This window comes from Medicago truncatula, chromosome 8 (assembly GCF_003473485.1).
Source record: "Medicago truncatula cultivar Jemalong A17 chromosome 8, MtrunA17r5.0-ANR, whole genome shotgun sequence".
NCBI lineage: Eukaryota > Viridiplantae > Streptophyta > Magnoliopsida > Fabales > Fabaceae > Medicago > Medicago truncatula.
In genome coordinates, this window is record NC_053049.1 from 14,595,798 (window position 1) to 14,611,365 (window position 15,568).

The 15,568-nt window shown below is 32.8% G+C and overlaps 2 protein-coding genes across 3 annotated transcripts; one reads left to right on the forward strand and one right to left on the reverse strand.

The window, feature by feature from the left end:
* The first annotated feature begins 434 nt into the window (after positions 1-434).
* On the forward strand, positions 435-4,912 carry LOC11444084 (E3 ubiquitin-protein ligase DIS1). Its single transcript, XM_003627746.4, has 4 exons — positions 435-621; positions 3,036-3,268; positions 3,630-4,016; positions 4,294-4,912. The coding sequence occupies exons 2-4, from the start codon at positions 3,062-3,064 to the stop codon at positions 4,612-4,614; spliced, it is 915 nt and encodes a 304-aa protein (XP_003627794.3). The 5' UTR covers positions 435-621; positions 3,036-3,061; the 3' UTR covers positions 4,615-4,912.
* Positions 4,913-9,268: 4,356 nt separating this feature from the next.
* On the reverse strand, positions 9,269-14,977 carry LOC11441435 (uridine 5'-monophosphate synthase). 2 transcript variants are annotated; one of them, XM_003627748.4, is made up of 7 exons: positions 14,833-14,977; positions 12,619-13,430; positions 12,342-12,425; positions 12,021-12,103; positions 11,839-11,926; positions 11,493-11,747; positions 9,269-9,684 (listed from the first exon to the last, which is right to left on the reverse strand). In XM_003627748.4, the coding sequence occupies exons 2-7, from the start codon at positions 13,387-13,389 to the stop codon at positions 9,556-9,558; spliced, it is 1,410 nt and encodes a 469-aa protein (XP_003627796.1). In that variant the 5' UTR covers positions 13,390-13,430; positions 14,833-14,977; the 3' UTR covers positions 9,269-9,555. The 2 variants fall into 2 exon arrangements, with proteins under 2 accessions (XP_003627796.1, XP_024627706.1); XM_024771938.2 differs by having other exon boundaries at positions 12,619-13,423; positions 14,833-14,964.
* Positions 14,978-15,568: the final 591 nt, after the last annotated feature.

Here is a 15,568-nt window from a genome sequence, read left to right on the forward strand (position 1 = left end):
ATTTGATTTATAATAAAAATCGTATATATCATCATTAATTACATAAATATAAAATATAGATTTTTATTTATAATAGCGTTTCCTAAAAAAAATAAAATAAAAATTGAAGAGCGTAGTTTAAATTAGAAAAATGATATTTGTACAACTATTTTGTGATAACTTTTGTACAACTTTCTCTCTCATACTCACATGATGTTCTTATTCTCTCTCTTCATTGTTTTTGACCAATAAAAAAAGAGAAAAATAAAATTGTCACTAAAATTATCATGAAATGGATGTACATATATCATTGCTCTTTAAATTAACTCGACTCGTCCACTCACTCGTTCTGGTCAAAGTCAATAAAATAGCTTTGAATTTCAAAAGAAATACACAAATGAATTAAGGAGCGTGGGGTGGGGTCCTACTATGTGTTTTAAGCCTTTTTTCCACTGTTTCTATTCCGCATTTTCCCTAGAAAACTCTCTCTCTCTCTCTCTCTCTGCATGTCTTTAATTTGAATATTTCTCGTTCAACTTCCAAACACGCACTCTTCATTTTCTTTGTTGAAAACTCAAAACCCACCAAAACCCTTTTCTCATCTTCTATCAAATGTTCTTCTGATCAATTTTATCGCTTCAGGTATTTTTTTTTTTCTCTTTCTCTTCTTCGTTATTCTCGTTTTTACGTTTCCGAGTTTCTTCTATTTTTCAATTTTTAGTTTCAATTTTTGTGTCATTCCCCGTTTTACTCATAGATCTGTTGTTTGTTTGATTTTGAAATCTTATGCATTTGTTGCTTGATGTTAGGGTTTTAATCACCATGCGTATTTGAATGGTTTGCACATTTTGTTCTGTTTAAGTTTAAGGTTTGTGTTTGGTTAATTTCTTTCTTCTTAGGTTCCTTTTTATTTGTTTGGTCGATCAATGGAGCGTTTTGGAAAGTTTGAAACACTGACACCGGACACGAAACCATATGTCGACACCAATAATACTAAGAAAAATGACATAATTCAATGTAATCGCATGTGTCGTGATGGTGTCGGACACCGGACATGCCTTCGATCAGAAGTGTCAGTGCTATAGAGATAATATAAATTTTGATGGTTGTTGGGTATCTTTCACTTGACTTTCTCCTTTATTAGGACAATGTGTCTTTGTAGTTTGATTCTCGAGGTTTAGGTTTGTTTTGATCACTCTTTGATTCCCCGAAACTGTTCTCGATGGTAGAAAATTGATAGTCTGCTATATAAACATGCCCTTGTGGGCCTATGTCGCCGCCATGGTAGGCATCCCTTCACAAATTGCTTATGTTTGTTGTTAAAATATCCACCACGCCATTTTGCCATAGCGACCCCATGGCTGCTGTTCAAGAGCATTGCTGATCAGTAGGAAAGCTGTTTTTGATACTGAGTGTGTTTTGTGCAATGAACCACAAACAGACCTTCAATTTGTCGTGTCCTGGTATCGGACACATGTCACTGTCCGACACCGACTCATATGTATATTGAATTATGTCATTTTCTCAAATGATTATCGGTACCCATGTCGTGTGTCTGTGCCAGTGTTTCATAGGTTTTCCAGAATTCGTGTTCTAATTGATCTGCACCATGGCCTTATTTTACCAAATGATGTTTTATATTATAATGTCAATGCTTAGGAAGGGAACAATTTATGATTCAAATGTCTCTCTATTGTCTTTTTATCCTTGTCTTTTTTTCTACCTTCTTTGAGAACCAATTCATTGACCCTATGCCTGCAAAGCCCCATATTTGACCTGGTCATGTTAATAAACTTTGATTATTTTCGTGTCTTTATTCTGTATTTTTTTGGGCTTGTTTATTTGTAACTAATCAGGACTGGTCAAAGCTAGTAGTTGTGAAGAACCATGTCAATTTTTTGTTTTTAAATATACACACATCGATTTCATCACCATTTCTTTTGATGAGTTGGGTTTGACTTTTGAGCTATACTATTTATATTAATGATCAATTCTACTAGTCATTGCTTTGGACGGCATCCAATGCTTTCCTAAAGTTTCACTTTGACAATTTTTTTGGTCACTGTTGTTGCTCTTATGCACAGGGGATAATGTAATATAGAAATGATACATGATTAAACCTTATTCTCAAGGATATTCTTAAAAGGGTTAATTTTGTAATAAAGTTGTTTGGTATAAGCTGTTGATTACTCTACTTGACTGCCTCAATATATTCAGCTTATATAGGAGTTATACCAGTTAGGCCCTAATAAAATGCCCATGAAGCAAGGGTACATACCTGTTCCAAGCAGACGACTACATGTAGCTGATAGTGATGCATACCAAAATTACTTTTAAAAACTAAAATGTAATTGGATACTCGACCTGAGTACTTTTTATATTCTGTTGAGGCAAAATCATTGTTGTTTAGTCAAAAAGAATTTTAAAGAAATATGTTTTTCGTTGCTTAAATGGTCTTTCTGATTAGTAAAAAAAAGGTCTTTCTGAAAAAAGTGATTTTTGATGGAGCAGAAAGTATCTTTTTGCCTTTTTGTAGTTTAAGTTGGGAAGCATATAAAATGACTCCCAAGAACAGAACTAAGATTTGGTAAGTAGTGGAACTTGTTTGGATGAAATTGACGTTGGCTTAGGTCTGCTGTAATGTTTAAAATGTTGATAGTAAATGATATTTCCTGATGGAAGTGTGTGAAAAATGGTTGGCTTATGGTAAACTCTCCATATAATTCAATGGTGATTACCTTTTGTAGGGTTTTATTTTCAATGGCAAATGTTTGTGCTTTTGGATGCTCAATGTGTCTTGTTTTTCTTTCATAAATTCAGTCAGTCAAAATTTACCCCTTATTAATCCATTCTAGAGTTTGTAAATTTGCTTTGAAACCAAATTTGATCATGTTATAGAAAATCAATGGACGACGATGAAATATTTCCCAGTGTTTGTCATTTAAGCTGGTCAGGGGATGTAATACCTGACTACTTATGCTATATTAACAGTATAACGAAAGTAAACAAGAATAACTCTATTGATTTTAATTCCAATGTCTTTTCTCCTCTCACAGGGCCGCTGGGGATTTCTCTTGCTAGCATGGCATTGAGTAATCCACTCTTTGATGATATACGAAGCAACATTGATGTTGATCCTCCTCAAAAGGAAGAGTCAACAGATGTTGGTATATTGGTGAATGATCCTGCACAAACTGCTCTTAAACCTACTGGGACTGTTTTAAGCAGTGTTCGTGAGCTTCTAGAGTGTCCTGTATGCCTGAATGCTATGTACCCTCCAATCCATCAGGTTATTTATGACTTACTCATGATGGTTTTATTGTTGATTTTTTGGGTTCTTGAGATAGCATGTTTTTATAGGAATTGGGCATGAAATGGTGTTACTGCATATTAGATTGGAGAAAAAGAAAAAATTAATTCTGATTTTTGTAGTAATTAAAAACTAAAACAATTTTTCGTTGAGGTATGTCATAAGAACAAACTTAGTAATGGGGTGTTATTTTCATCATTCAACATTTGTCATTCCATTTCTTGCCTAGCTGTGAGAATATCGGTGATTTCCTTTTGATTCAAATTGAATATCCTCTAAAAATAAAAGAGAATTTATTTGGAAAATTTAGTTAACTTCTTTACCGACGTTGCTATTGCAGTGTTCGAATGGTCACACTATATGCTCAGATTGCAAACCTAGAGTACATAACCGGTGCCCTACTTGTAGGCATGAGCTGGGAAATATTAGATGTCTAGCACTGGAGAAGGTGGCTGCATCTTTTGCACTCCCCTGTAAATTCAAAGATTTTGGGTGCATCGGTATATATCCATACTACAACAAGCCAGAACATGAATCTCAATGTTCATATAGACCCTATAACTGTCCATATGCTGGTTCAGAATGCTCTGTTGTGGGTGATATAAACTACTTGGTGACCCATCTGAAAGAAGATCACAAAGTGGACATGCACAATGGTAGCACTTTTAACCATCGTTATGTCAAATCAAATCCTCAAGATGTTGAAAATGCAACATGGATGTTAACGGTATTGTTTTTTTGAACTTTTTTCTCCTTTCCTTCTACTGACTAAGCAAATTTTCTAGGCTATAATGAGAGTGTTGAATTTAAGCAATGTGATTAACCATGCAACTTTCTTTACTTGGATAAACAAGAAAATTTCAATATTGCCTATTGTGGAACATCTGAGTAACTTCATGTTTTAAAAGAACTATATGTACAAGGGTCTTATATAGGCTTTTTATTTTTATTTCAACAAAATAATTGGCTTTTACGTGATTTTTGAATTACACACTGGTTTCCAGGTTTTCAGCTGTTTTGGTAAGTACTTTTGTCTACATTTTGAAACTTTTCAACTTGGAATGGCTCCTGTCTACATAGCCTTTTTGCGGTTCATGGGTGAAGATAGTGAAGCAAAAAATTATAGCTACAGTCTAGAGGTAGGCGGAAATGGGAGGAAGATGGTTTGGCAAGGAGTGCCAAGAAGCATCAGGGAAAGTCATAGCAAGATCCGCGACAGTTTTGATGGTCTTATTATTCAGAGGAATATGGCGCTTTTCTTTTCAGGTGGTGACCGGAAAGAGTTGAAGCTAAGGGTTACTGGTAGGATTTGGAAAGAACAATGACAAGAAGGAATTGATGTCCGTTCTTCGACTAGAAATTATATTTAGACTAATTGATGTCCGGAAAGACTAGGAATTAATGACCGGAAATTATATCTAGTCGTATTTTGTGATTTAGGAAGCAATCTCTCTTTGCTTATCCTTTCATTAAATGCATGAACATGAAGCTGTACTTCATATCATTATGACAGTTTTTGTTCTATGAATGTTAATGATTGAAAGTAATTGTGAAAATTTTGCAAGCACGTGATGACAAGCTACACTTAATAGCATGTGAAATTATGTCATGTTTGTCGATTTACAATATGTCTTGTGAACCTGTTTTGATATTTGAAGAATGAGTAATGATATCTGAACAATTATTTTGGTATAACTTTTGTGACAACTTTGTTGTTCTCTCTTCTCATTGGTAAAAAACAATGGAGCGAGAAAAAGAAAGAGAGAGAATAAGAAGATAATGCGAGTATGAGAGAGAAAGTTGTAAAAAAATAGTTGTACAAATATCATTTCTCTTGAAGGATTTGTGGTTTTTTAAAGTGGGAAGGTGTTTTTTAGTTGTTTTAATAACTAATAGATCATTGAAAAAATAACGGGTAAAATTATAATGCACTGGAAAAGTTGTAACACCATAATTATACGAATATCTATATATCAGCGTATAAGGCATAAGCATAGGAGTATAAGTATAAAAACCAAATATTCTATGATTCACCATATCTCATGTATAACTGTTAGGAATAATTGGGATCCTAATCTTTTTTTTTTTTTAAGAAAATTGGGATCCTAATCTTGTGTATATATTGATTGTTTTGTGAATAAACAACATAAGACAGTGTACATCTTGTCTGTGATATTTCTCACCAAACATGAGAAAGAAAGACGCTCAAATATGAGATTCTAAAGCCACTGGCCATGATGATGGGTGGAGATGATAGAATCTATTACTCTGTTTTTAAAATGAATGTCGGGTTTCTACACAAATATTAAAAAATACATTAATTAAACGAAAGAGATATGTTATTTTGCCAAATTATCCTAATCAACTATTGGTTTGTTTTTCGTTAAAGAAAAAATAATATTTTGGAAGTAGTGTATATAGTATTATTAACTAAAGGGTACAATTGAAAAAAAAATATTATTATTGCATTAGAAATTAAAAGTGACATTCATTTTAAAACAATTTTTTTTGCTAAAACGACACTCATTTTAAAACGGATGAAGTATTTTTTAAGTTTTATGGGCTTATGGCAATTGAGATTATTTATATTTAAAATATGGAGCTTCAAATGCAAATTTCAAAAAATTTGATTATGAAAAACAATTTTGATTACTCAATCTCATATGAAACTATCAAGTGAAAATAAAAAATAAAATCAATTGATGGGGTCAAGTGTAAGTTTTTTATTGTGATCACCTGTAGAGAAGTTTGATTAAAGTTGCTTATAGATTCTTAAATGTTATATAGAAATTTGACCCTCCAAAAAATAACTTAAGCAACTAAAAAAATCACATTGAAAAGGTTAAAACGCATTTTATTCTCATTTATAATTAAACATGATTGCCATCAATGGAATTCCTCTTCCTATTTGTTTATGCGAATTTCGGACCCAACTATTAAACATAACTTTTTCTTTACGTGTTTAATCAAATGGAGGAGGGAAGCTCACATAAAAATCTACCCCATTCGGTGTCAATGTTTCAATTTCGTTGTCATTGGCAACCGTCCATCGTATACACCCAATGAGAAACAATACAATTTAACGGCACTGCCATCCAACCAGTTCGTCTTTTTTGGTTTGTGGTTTCCGTAAAGTCATATTTATAAGACATAAATAATAAACAAGTGAATGATCAAATATAACTAAAGACAATCAACAGATGGATTTCCACTTAGTTTATTATTTGTAACATAAAATACTACTTTCTTTATTTAATAAGTGTACCAAAATACATCATCTAAACACTTTGTATCCTTTTGTGGACGGTACTCATTCAAACGTATGTCATAACAAATCCTAATTTCTTGGATTTGGGGTTTGGAATGCCATTGGAACTGTCTCCGATGCATCAAAACTGTGGTTGTGTTTCCAGTGCATGATCGTTTAGGTTAAGGGTTTTAGTCGAATTTGGAACAACGCCTGTTGAAAAGAGTATAAAAGATCATCAAGTTTATGATAATTTTCAATGGCCCATGAAAAATATTCTTCTTTTTAGGTAAAATGTTCATACATACGTACGACTCCCATGATCATTCCATTGAATTTTCCAAAAGTCTTCATCTACTCCCATTAGATTGGACCAAATGGAAACTCAACTGAGTCTGCATTGTAGATTTGGCATAAATGAAGTCTATTGTAAATCATAAGGATTAAAATTCATAAATAAATATTTCTTACTTCTAAAAATAATCAATAGAACCCTATCTCATCAAGACAAGATGAGCCACTTACTTCTTACCTTAGAAATTTTTTTTGTTTATTAACAGGAGTTAGTAATGATTTTCTAGACACGAAGCATCGTAATTTTTTATTGCATCAGAATTTGAGTTGTTTTAATGGCTTTCAAAACTATATTACTTATACTTACCTTTCTAATTCAAATGACAACCGTTGGTATTTACAATTTCGTATTCGTAGTTATGCAGTGGCCTCCATCCACCTGCACAGAAAATCCATCAAGATACACCTAAAATTCAAATACAATTGAAAGATTTAAATTTCATGGAATTTGGCCGAGGAGCTCTACTATCTCTAGTCCGCTGAGGTGCGTCGCTAAAGGATTGGCGGGTGCATCTTGATGGATTTTCTCTACATGTGGCTGGAGGCCACTGCATACAAATACGAAATTGTACATACTAGCACTTGTCATTTTAATTATAAAGGGATTATAAAGGTAATAAAAGAAACATAGCTTGGACAGTCATTAAAGCTACTCTAAAATTATGATGCAAGCTAATAAAAAATTACGATGCTTCGGTGTCCACAAAAGCATTACTAACTCCTATTTATAACCTAAAAAAATAAAATTCTTTGGTAAGAAGTAAGTGGCTCATGTGTTTTTCTCCTTCAAAGTAGTTAGATGAGTAGTTCACACACAAATATGGTGTGATACTTAGTCGCGTAGATAGGGGATTTAATTTTTGAGGAATGTTAACAACACTCTCTTTTCAACACTTTTTCTACCACTCATTTTTTTATTGGAAGAAATTAAAATATGTCCCACCACTTTGTGTAAGTTCAATTTTGAAAGTGTAGGCGCACAATAATTTAAACCAACAAGAGAGTGAGTATTAGAGAGAGTGTTGCTAACATTGCTCTCAATCTTTTTAACTTTTAGAATTATCAAAGTTCTTTAGTTATTTTTTCTTTTAATTTTATCATTTATTTAAACAACTAAATGTACAAATTTGTCATTTTTTCCCAATCAAATAACTAATTTATATATTTATCACATGTATAATAATTATTATTATTATTATTATTATTATTATATAATAGTAAAGATATAATTATTATAAAGGCTATTGGTTTGGTGATGGCAAATGGAAAATAAGCTAATGAGATGAGATTTAGAGCTAAAGCTTTGAGTGATAATGGAGAGAAAGCTATACTTGTTGGAGGGTCTTCTCATGCCAATTTGATACAAATAATTGAGGAGCTTAAGTCACTCAAATATCAAAAGCTCTATGGTAATTAATTAGGCCAATTTAAATATTCTTGCTTGCTTTTAAAAACAATATTATATACAAGTGAATAAAGTGCGACAACTGTACAATTAATAAGCTAACAGTTACACTTTTGACTTAATCACAACTATAACAGTTTGGAGTTTGGAAAATTTTAAGTAAAAGGTGGTTTATGGTATTTAATTTTTAAAAAATGATACATAAAATAAAATTAGGGTTTTTGTTAACGAGTGCCCTTAGGGCACTCTCTTTAAGATTTTTCAATTAAAAAATTATTCCATATAAAAGTTTAACACTTCAATTTCCGATGCATTAAATGCACAATTTTCCATAAAAATTTACTATTTAAAGTCCTTAAAGAATGCTCTAAGGGCACTCGTTAATATTTCTCATAAAACTATTACTTCCTCCGTTTCAAAATACATGTCCAATTTTTGCAATGTGCACTATTCACTTGACTTACTTTGACCATATTTTTTAACTAATGTATAAATACAAATATTAGCATGTAAGATGTTGTTTGATTTGTCTCGACAAATATTTTCAAAATATTAAATTTTTATAATTTTTTACTTTAGATAATTAAAGATATTAACGGTCAAAATTGTGCATTGACATATGTGAAGTGGTTGACTTGGACATGTATTTTGAAACGGAGGGAGTACCTTTTTTAGCTTATAAGTTTCTTTCGCACCATATTTTTTTTCCCAAAATACCCCCTTGTTCAGATTCTACAAGAGCAATTTTCAAATGTTAGAGTCAAACTTTGAGGTGTCAGTGTCATTGGCAGCTATAGGATTATGAGAACATTCACTCTCTAATTTTAAATATTTAAATGGATCTCACATGTACACAACATTAATTCGTAACTTTTGACTTTATGCATTTTCAAACATACACGAAGTCAGGTTTTCAATTGATTATTGGCTCTAACTTTATATTTTAGTTTAAAATTATAATGCTGATTGGTTATAATTCAAAACTGAAATGAAATTTAGCTTGCTTGTTTGGTTATGATTCAATCTCAATCCAAAATATTTCAGAGTTGTGATTGCAATTTGGTCACTAGGATTTGGTGTTCTATAACTTCACACATAATGCTTGGATGTGAAGCTTAAATTATTCCTCTCCAAACTTGCGTTCAATATGATATGGATGTGCAGGTCCATGTTACTGCAATTTTGCATTTAGTCATGAACACTTGTAACATATTTCAAGAACACACCCAAACTCTTCCATTTGGTTAGGGAATACAGGCCTTAATTGCACTTTTCCAAATATGCACTCCATCCTTGAAGACGGTATTCGCGAGCTACTGCAACCGGATTTGCAGATTTGATGATGCCACATCCGACTATGATAATGTCACTACCCCTATCATGGATAACCTGAAAAAGAAAAACATTTGGTGAATTGTCAAGAGATGGTCAACCCAACTTAGTGGGATAATTGGTTTTGTTGTGGTGAATTGTCAAGAGAAGTAGTACAAGAGTGTGCGAAGCTAATAAAAAGGAACATAAATAAGAGGAAATAAATGTTGCATTAAGGCATTTTCAATACTGAATATTAAAGGGGTGAGTGGAGAAATACATCTCTACCACAACCTAGTTACTGCATGCCACATAAATCAACTTCAAAGAAATAAGAATGCAACGAGTTTGTAAAGAAATGGTTTGAATTGCAAATATGCAAGTTAAGTAAAGACGGGAAGAAAAAAAAAATCCAAATCCTAGTAGGATAAGGGTTGGTTATTATTGTACCGAGATTACACCTGAGATGCTAGCTCAGTAGTAAGAGCTTAGCCATGTAACCTCAAGGTACATAGTGCAAATCTCATCTATTGTAAAATGGTTGCCACTTTAATTAATAAAAGGCTAAAATATGGTTTTAGTCCCTGCAAATATGTCTCGTTTTGGTTTTAGTCCCTGTGAAAAAAAAAATTGTTTTTGGTCCTGCAAAATTATTTGTTTTTTAAAATAGTCCCTGACCCCATTTTTGTGATGATTTGCATACGTGGCACCTGATGACTGAACCCATTTTGTAGTTTTTGGTCCTGCAAAATTTTTTGTTTTTTAAAATAGTCCCTGGAGGGACTATTTTCAAAAACAAAAAAATTTGCAGGGACCAAAAACAATTTTTTTTTTCACAGGGACTAAAACCAAAACGAGGCATATTTGCAGGGACTAAAACCATATTTTAGCCTTAATAAAAACCTCCCCATTCCCCAAAAATTGGCTTGCCAAGTGAATCAAAGCAGTAATACATTTTCAATAATTTCTTTTCTTTTCAACTGAAATGATAATATTTAGGTAATTGCCCCATAATATTATTTATTTTTGAATGACAAATGGTAGAAGTTAGTTATTAGATTAATATTTTACTCATTCGTCCAGGTTTAAACCCAGGACCTCCAACTCCTTATCCCCTAGCTCAGACCAGTTGAGCTACCCAACCCTCTGATAGCCCCAGAATATTCAAAACCTAATTGATGGAATTTTTGTTCATTTTCCTGCTCCATTATGTATTTAGGAGATACGATGTTAAAAGGTTGTAAGAGTCACAAACTATTTACCCTCTTTCTCCCTTTCTCTTTATGTTTTTAATGCCAAAAAACAAAATGAACCCATGAAAGACTGTGTGTGTTTGGTTTGCGGTAGCAAACATTGATTTTGAGTTAATTGATTCTTCGGTGGCGAAGTGAGTTGAGACTAAAATGTTCTATGTTTGACTACATTCATGTAAAAATAGGTTGAATAATAAATTTGAATGTACTAATCAAATCTAGAATCAAAAACTATAATTTCTAACTTCAAGCAAGTATCAATTTTGAGACGATATTAATTACACTCGATAGAAACCAAACATGTCAGATAAATTTTACACCTCTAGAATCAATTTTGGTTCCTCCTATAGTAGACCCAAATGTTAAAAGTAAAGTGCTTCATAGATGTCAGATATAAAGATTTTGGAGAGCTAATGAATATGTTATCTGTCTAAAAGTGTGCTCAATTGATAAAGCTACACTACTAATCCCCTTTAATTGATGGTTCTTTTATTATTTAGAAAATGAATGGTTCATGAAAAGGTGTGCTACTGCTTCATATAAAATCATTTATGATCCTTTTGGAGAGAGTTGGTAATTAGCAATGCGTATATCAAATAACATAAATTAAGATGGCAACGTGCATATACTTACAGAATATGGAGTATTATATTGCTGCCCCAAACCATCACCACCGATCGCCACTTGAACTCCAGGAGTTGCATGAATGAAACAAGGGTTTATCGGTGCCCCAGACCACGATGCTGGATTGACCGAGATGAAGCCAATAACAAAGTCAGAATGATCCTCAGCAATTTTCACTGCAGCAGCAGTGTAATCTCCCTTGGCAAGGTTACCGGCTGAACTCATTTCAGCAAGTAACAACAAACCCTTTCCGCGAGGCAAACCCTAAGCATTGTTCATCATTTGACATGTTAGACTAGAACTTATCATATAACTACAGTTAAGATAATGTTATGATCATAATTCTTCTATGGACCTTTAATTTCAGTCCATCCACAATTCCAGGACCAGAGATAATGTGAGCATTTACTATATCAGCCCACTCCAATATATGAAAGATCCCTCTGCAGACAACATAAACCAAAGATTTCATGCTGAATGCTGAAACAGATGAAAGGAAACTTATAAAGAATACAAAAATTTCCAGCAATGTATTACCCTTCATACTGCATGGCAGAGGTGTTACCGATGTCGGCAAACTTACGATCCTCAAATATTAAGAAGTTGTGTTTTTCTGCAATCTTCAACGTAAATATCATAAGTTAATAACAAAGTACTCCAGAAATGTATAAAATTCCTCAAAACTTGGCAAAATGTTGCTTATATAAACACATTACACTCTTTTAGTAGGTTATAATCATCACGAGCATTCTACTTTCAATAAATTATAGCAAAGGTACTTAAGTAGTTAAGTGTGCAGATGTCAACAATATCAGTGTGCAATACTCAGGCAAAAAAATAATTCTTGAAGCATTATACCGCGCGAAGCTTAGAGCCGAAATCTGGAGTAAAATCTGGAAAAATATCCACATGAGTTTTCAGCAAGCATATCTCACGCCCAACCTGAGAAACAAGAAAATACAAAATTAGTTAATCAAATTATTCATCATGACCAAACTTCAAACTTTGATGATATTTAAGAGAACATGACCCTCTCAATTTTCAACCCATGTTTCAAATTAAGAACACTCTGTAACATTTTCACTGTAAATAAGATATCAAACAATATGCCATAGCTGTAATAAAAATTTCTCACCTTTTCTGCAATTTCAAGCAATTCAGCAGCAGTTCCAACATCCGCAGCCAAACACAGATTACTTTCCTTCTCAGCCATTATCTCAAACAACCTTTTTCCCATTGGATTCTTGGACAACTTAGCCCTCTCCAAATATGACAATGCCTTCTTCAACTTGGTAGTATTTTCCAAAGCAGCAACCTTCTGATTTTCCTCTAAGAATCTCATAACAACCCTAACCATCTCCTCATCAAGCCTTCCTTTTTCTTTCAAAATTTTCACCATTTCAGTCAATTTAAGAATCGCATGCAACTTGATTCCATTACTCTCCAAATTCTCCCTTCCACCTTGTTCTCTATCAATCAAAACAACAGCATCACTGACCTTCAACCCTATGTTACGCAGCGGTGCAGCAGTTTCCAAAACCGATGTGCCACTAGTAACTAAATCCTCGATTATCAAGCAACTTTGGTCATGCTTAAAATCTCCTTCGATGGCTTTAGAAGTGCCATAGTCTTTGACTTCCTTGCGGCGCATAACCATAGGGATGTTGTGAGTGACAGATACACAAGTGGCAATAGGTAGAGCAGTATAAGGGACACCACAGACAAGGTCGAATTTAGTGTTGGAGACAGAGGAAATCATAGTTTGAGAAATTTGTCGGAGGACAGAAGGGTAAGATATAATAAGGCGGAGGTCTATATAAATTGGTGAGGAGATGCCGGATTTAAGCTTGAAGTTTCCAAATTTGACAGCTGAGATTTCATGGAGTTTAAGAACTAAAGACTCCATTGATGTGCCTTTCTCAGTGTGCTTAAAGGATTATCTAAAACCTTCAGAACAATCAGTGTCATTCAGTGAGTAAAATCATCAATAAAAATAACGCATACAATACAAGCAGTGTTGTGAAACAGAAAGCATAGTTGAATTTCAACAAACCGCTGTTGTTCTGCGATACGATACACGATTTAGCATAAAGTGTTTTCAAATAGTAGCTAACTAGCTATAGCACTTGCATACAAGTACATGTGCTTATACTTATTCACTAATTACAATTACTAGTACAGATTTAATCATAAAATTCCTCATTCCTCAGATCATAAAGGGATGACACAACCTTACTAAACGCTATGACTCTGCTTCCACTTCTCATGCACTTGTGCACATGGAATCTAAGCCACTTGATGTGATTATGCCTATAAACTAGGTTGTTAGAGAAGTTGTTCTTAGAATTTCGATTGGGCTCTTTATAAGTGAGGACTGCCTCCACTTATAAACAGGATGTCGGGTCATATCTCATCTCATCCAATGTGGGACTCTTAACACACAACTCTAACGCATAGGACTGGGCATTCGTAGCATGACCCGAGTGACCCGATAACTTTGACATGAAAGCAGTGACTCGATGAGCAAAGAGCCATTTTAGTCACTGAATGTATGAGATACTGTCACTAATACTATAGTCCTTAAATGTATCGAAATTGCAAACATGTCTCTTATGGCTCTTTTGTTAGTATTAGATGAACTAAATTGACCAACAAAAAATACCTTCAAGGACAAAATTGACAACCTAAAAACATATCTGAGGACCAAAATGACTAATAAAAGAGACACATGTGGATGTGTTTACATTTTTGGTACATTCAGGAACCAATGTGACAGCGAGTTACACTTTTAGGGACCAAAATGGTCGGTCACCCATAATATAAAGTTAAATTGATTTTGCATAAGCTATAACACGTTTTCATAAACTATCATGGAGAAGTTATGAAAATGAGTTTTTTTTTTTTTTTTTTTCGGTAAGTTCTCTCAAACAATCTCACAAGTGCTTATGATAGATTGCTAGTAGATAAACTCAAATAAGGCAATCCAAACATTATCTCCGTAACTAACTTTTAACTAATTGATTTAACAAATAGTTTGTTTGAAAATAGCTTATAAGCTTGTATGACTAAAAAAGACCTATTCAGTAATTGTTATTTTTTCACAAACTAATAACTTATTTTTATGAACTTATATCGGTTTTTGATAAGCTAATTGAAATAGTTTATAGCTTATAGTTTATCCCCTGCAATCTTATTTGAAAAAATAAAATATTAATTAAATATAAGACAGAAATGACTTAAACGTAATAATGGAGAAAAAGAGTAAAATGTATGCAGCAAGAGAGAGAGAGATGTTATAAAAAAAGAAATGTGAGTGAATGTAACGAACGATGAGAGTTTGAGTTTGCACCTTTGTACGATGGCGAGTGTTGTTATTGCCGCTGCTGCATATGTTTCAAGGAATCCATTATCTTCCACTTTAACGCAGTTTTCAGTTATACAATATTCTCTTAACCAATTTCAAAATCGTCAAATTAGAAGAAAACTATCTTACACTAAATATAAACTCTTTTTATAATGTTTAATATTATTATATTATCCAAAAAGAAAAAAAAAAGTAAGATACATAAAGTTTGTAAAAACCGACAAAATTAAATAAACTAATTATAATGTGAGTAATAGAATAGAAGAAAATTCAGAAGTCCTAGCTCAACTGGTAAAATGCCGAAATTGTTAGGCTGAATGTCATGACCGAGGTTCGAACCCCGGTACCTCCATTTGTGTGTGTGAGTTTATAATGGCTTTGCCATTTCGTCTATCTACCAAGAATAGAAGAAAAGTTATTGACAAAAAAATAAAAATAAAAGAAAAGTTTGTACCAAAAAACAACAGAATAAAATAAAAGTAAAAATTTAGATATCAAGTGACTTAATGTTCATGTGGTGTTATTGTAGCATTAAGAAATGGTGTTCAAAATTCATTTAGAACGTAATTGTAAAATGATTATGTTACTTTAATTAGTAACAATTTATCTTTTTTTAGTTTTTTTTTTTATAATTGTTAACATGTGTTTATTCTTTTAGAAATAATCCATAAATTGGGGAATAGATTTTATCACCAATGTAAAAATAAATAAACAAATATAA

What these genes read in the sequence shown, in the direction of transcription:
- LOC11444084 (XM_003627746.4), top strand. Translation starts at nt 3,062, where the DNA reads ATGGCATTGAGTAATCCACTCTTTGATGATATACGAAGCAACATTGAT. An exon ending in TGTACCCTCCAATCCATCAG is followed by an intron (nt 3,269 to 3,629) that starts GTTATTTATGAC and finishes TTGCTATTGCAG; the next exon opens with TGTTCGAATGGTCACACTAT. An exon ending in ATGCAACATGGATGTTAACG is followed by an intron (nt 4,017 to 4,293) that starts GTATTGTTTTTT and finishes ACTGGTTTCCAG; the next exon opens with GTTTTCAGCTGTTTTGGTAA.
- LOC11441435 (XM_003627748.4), bottom strand. Translation starts at nt 13,389, where the DNA reads ATGGAGTCTTTAGTTCTTAAACTCCATGAAATCTCAGCTGTCAAATTT. An exon ending in TGCTTGAAATTGCAGAAAAG is followed by an intron (nt 12,426 to 12,618) that starts GTGAGAAATTTT and finishes CTTGTTTCTCAG; the next exon opens with GTTGGGCGTGAGATATGCTT. An exon ending in TCGGCTCTAAGCTTCGCGCG is followed by an intron (nt 12,104 to 12,341) that starts GTATAATGCTTC and finishes TTTACGTTGAAG; the next exon opens with ATTGCAGAAAAACACAACTT.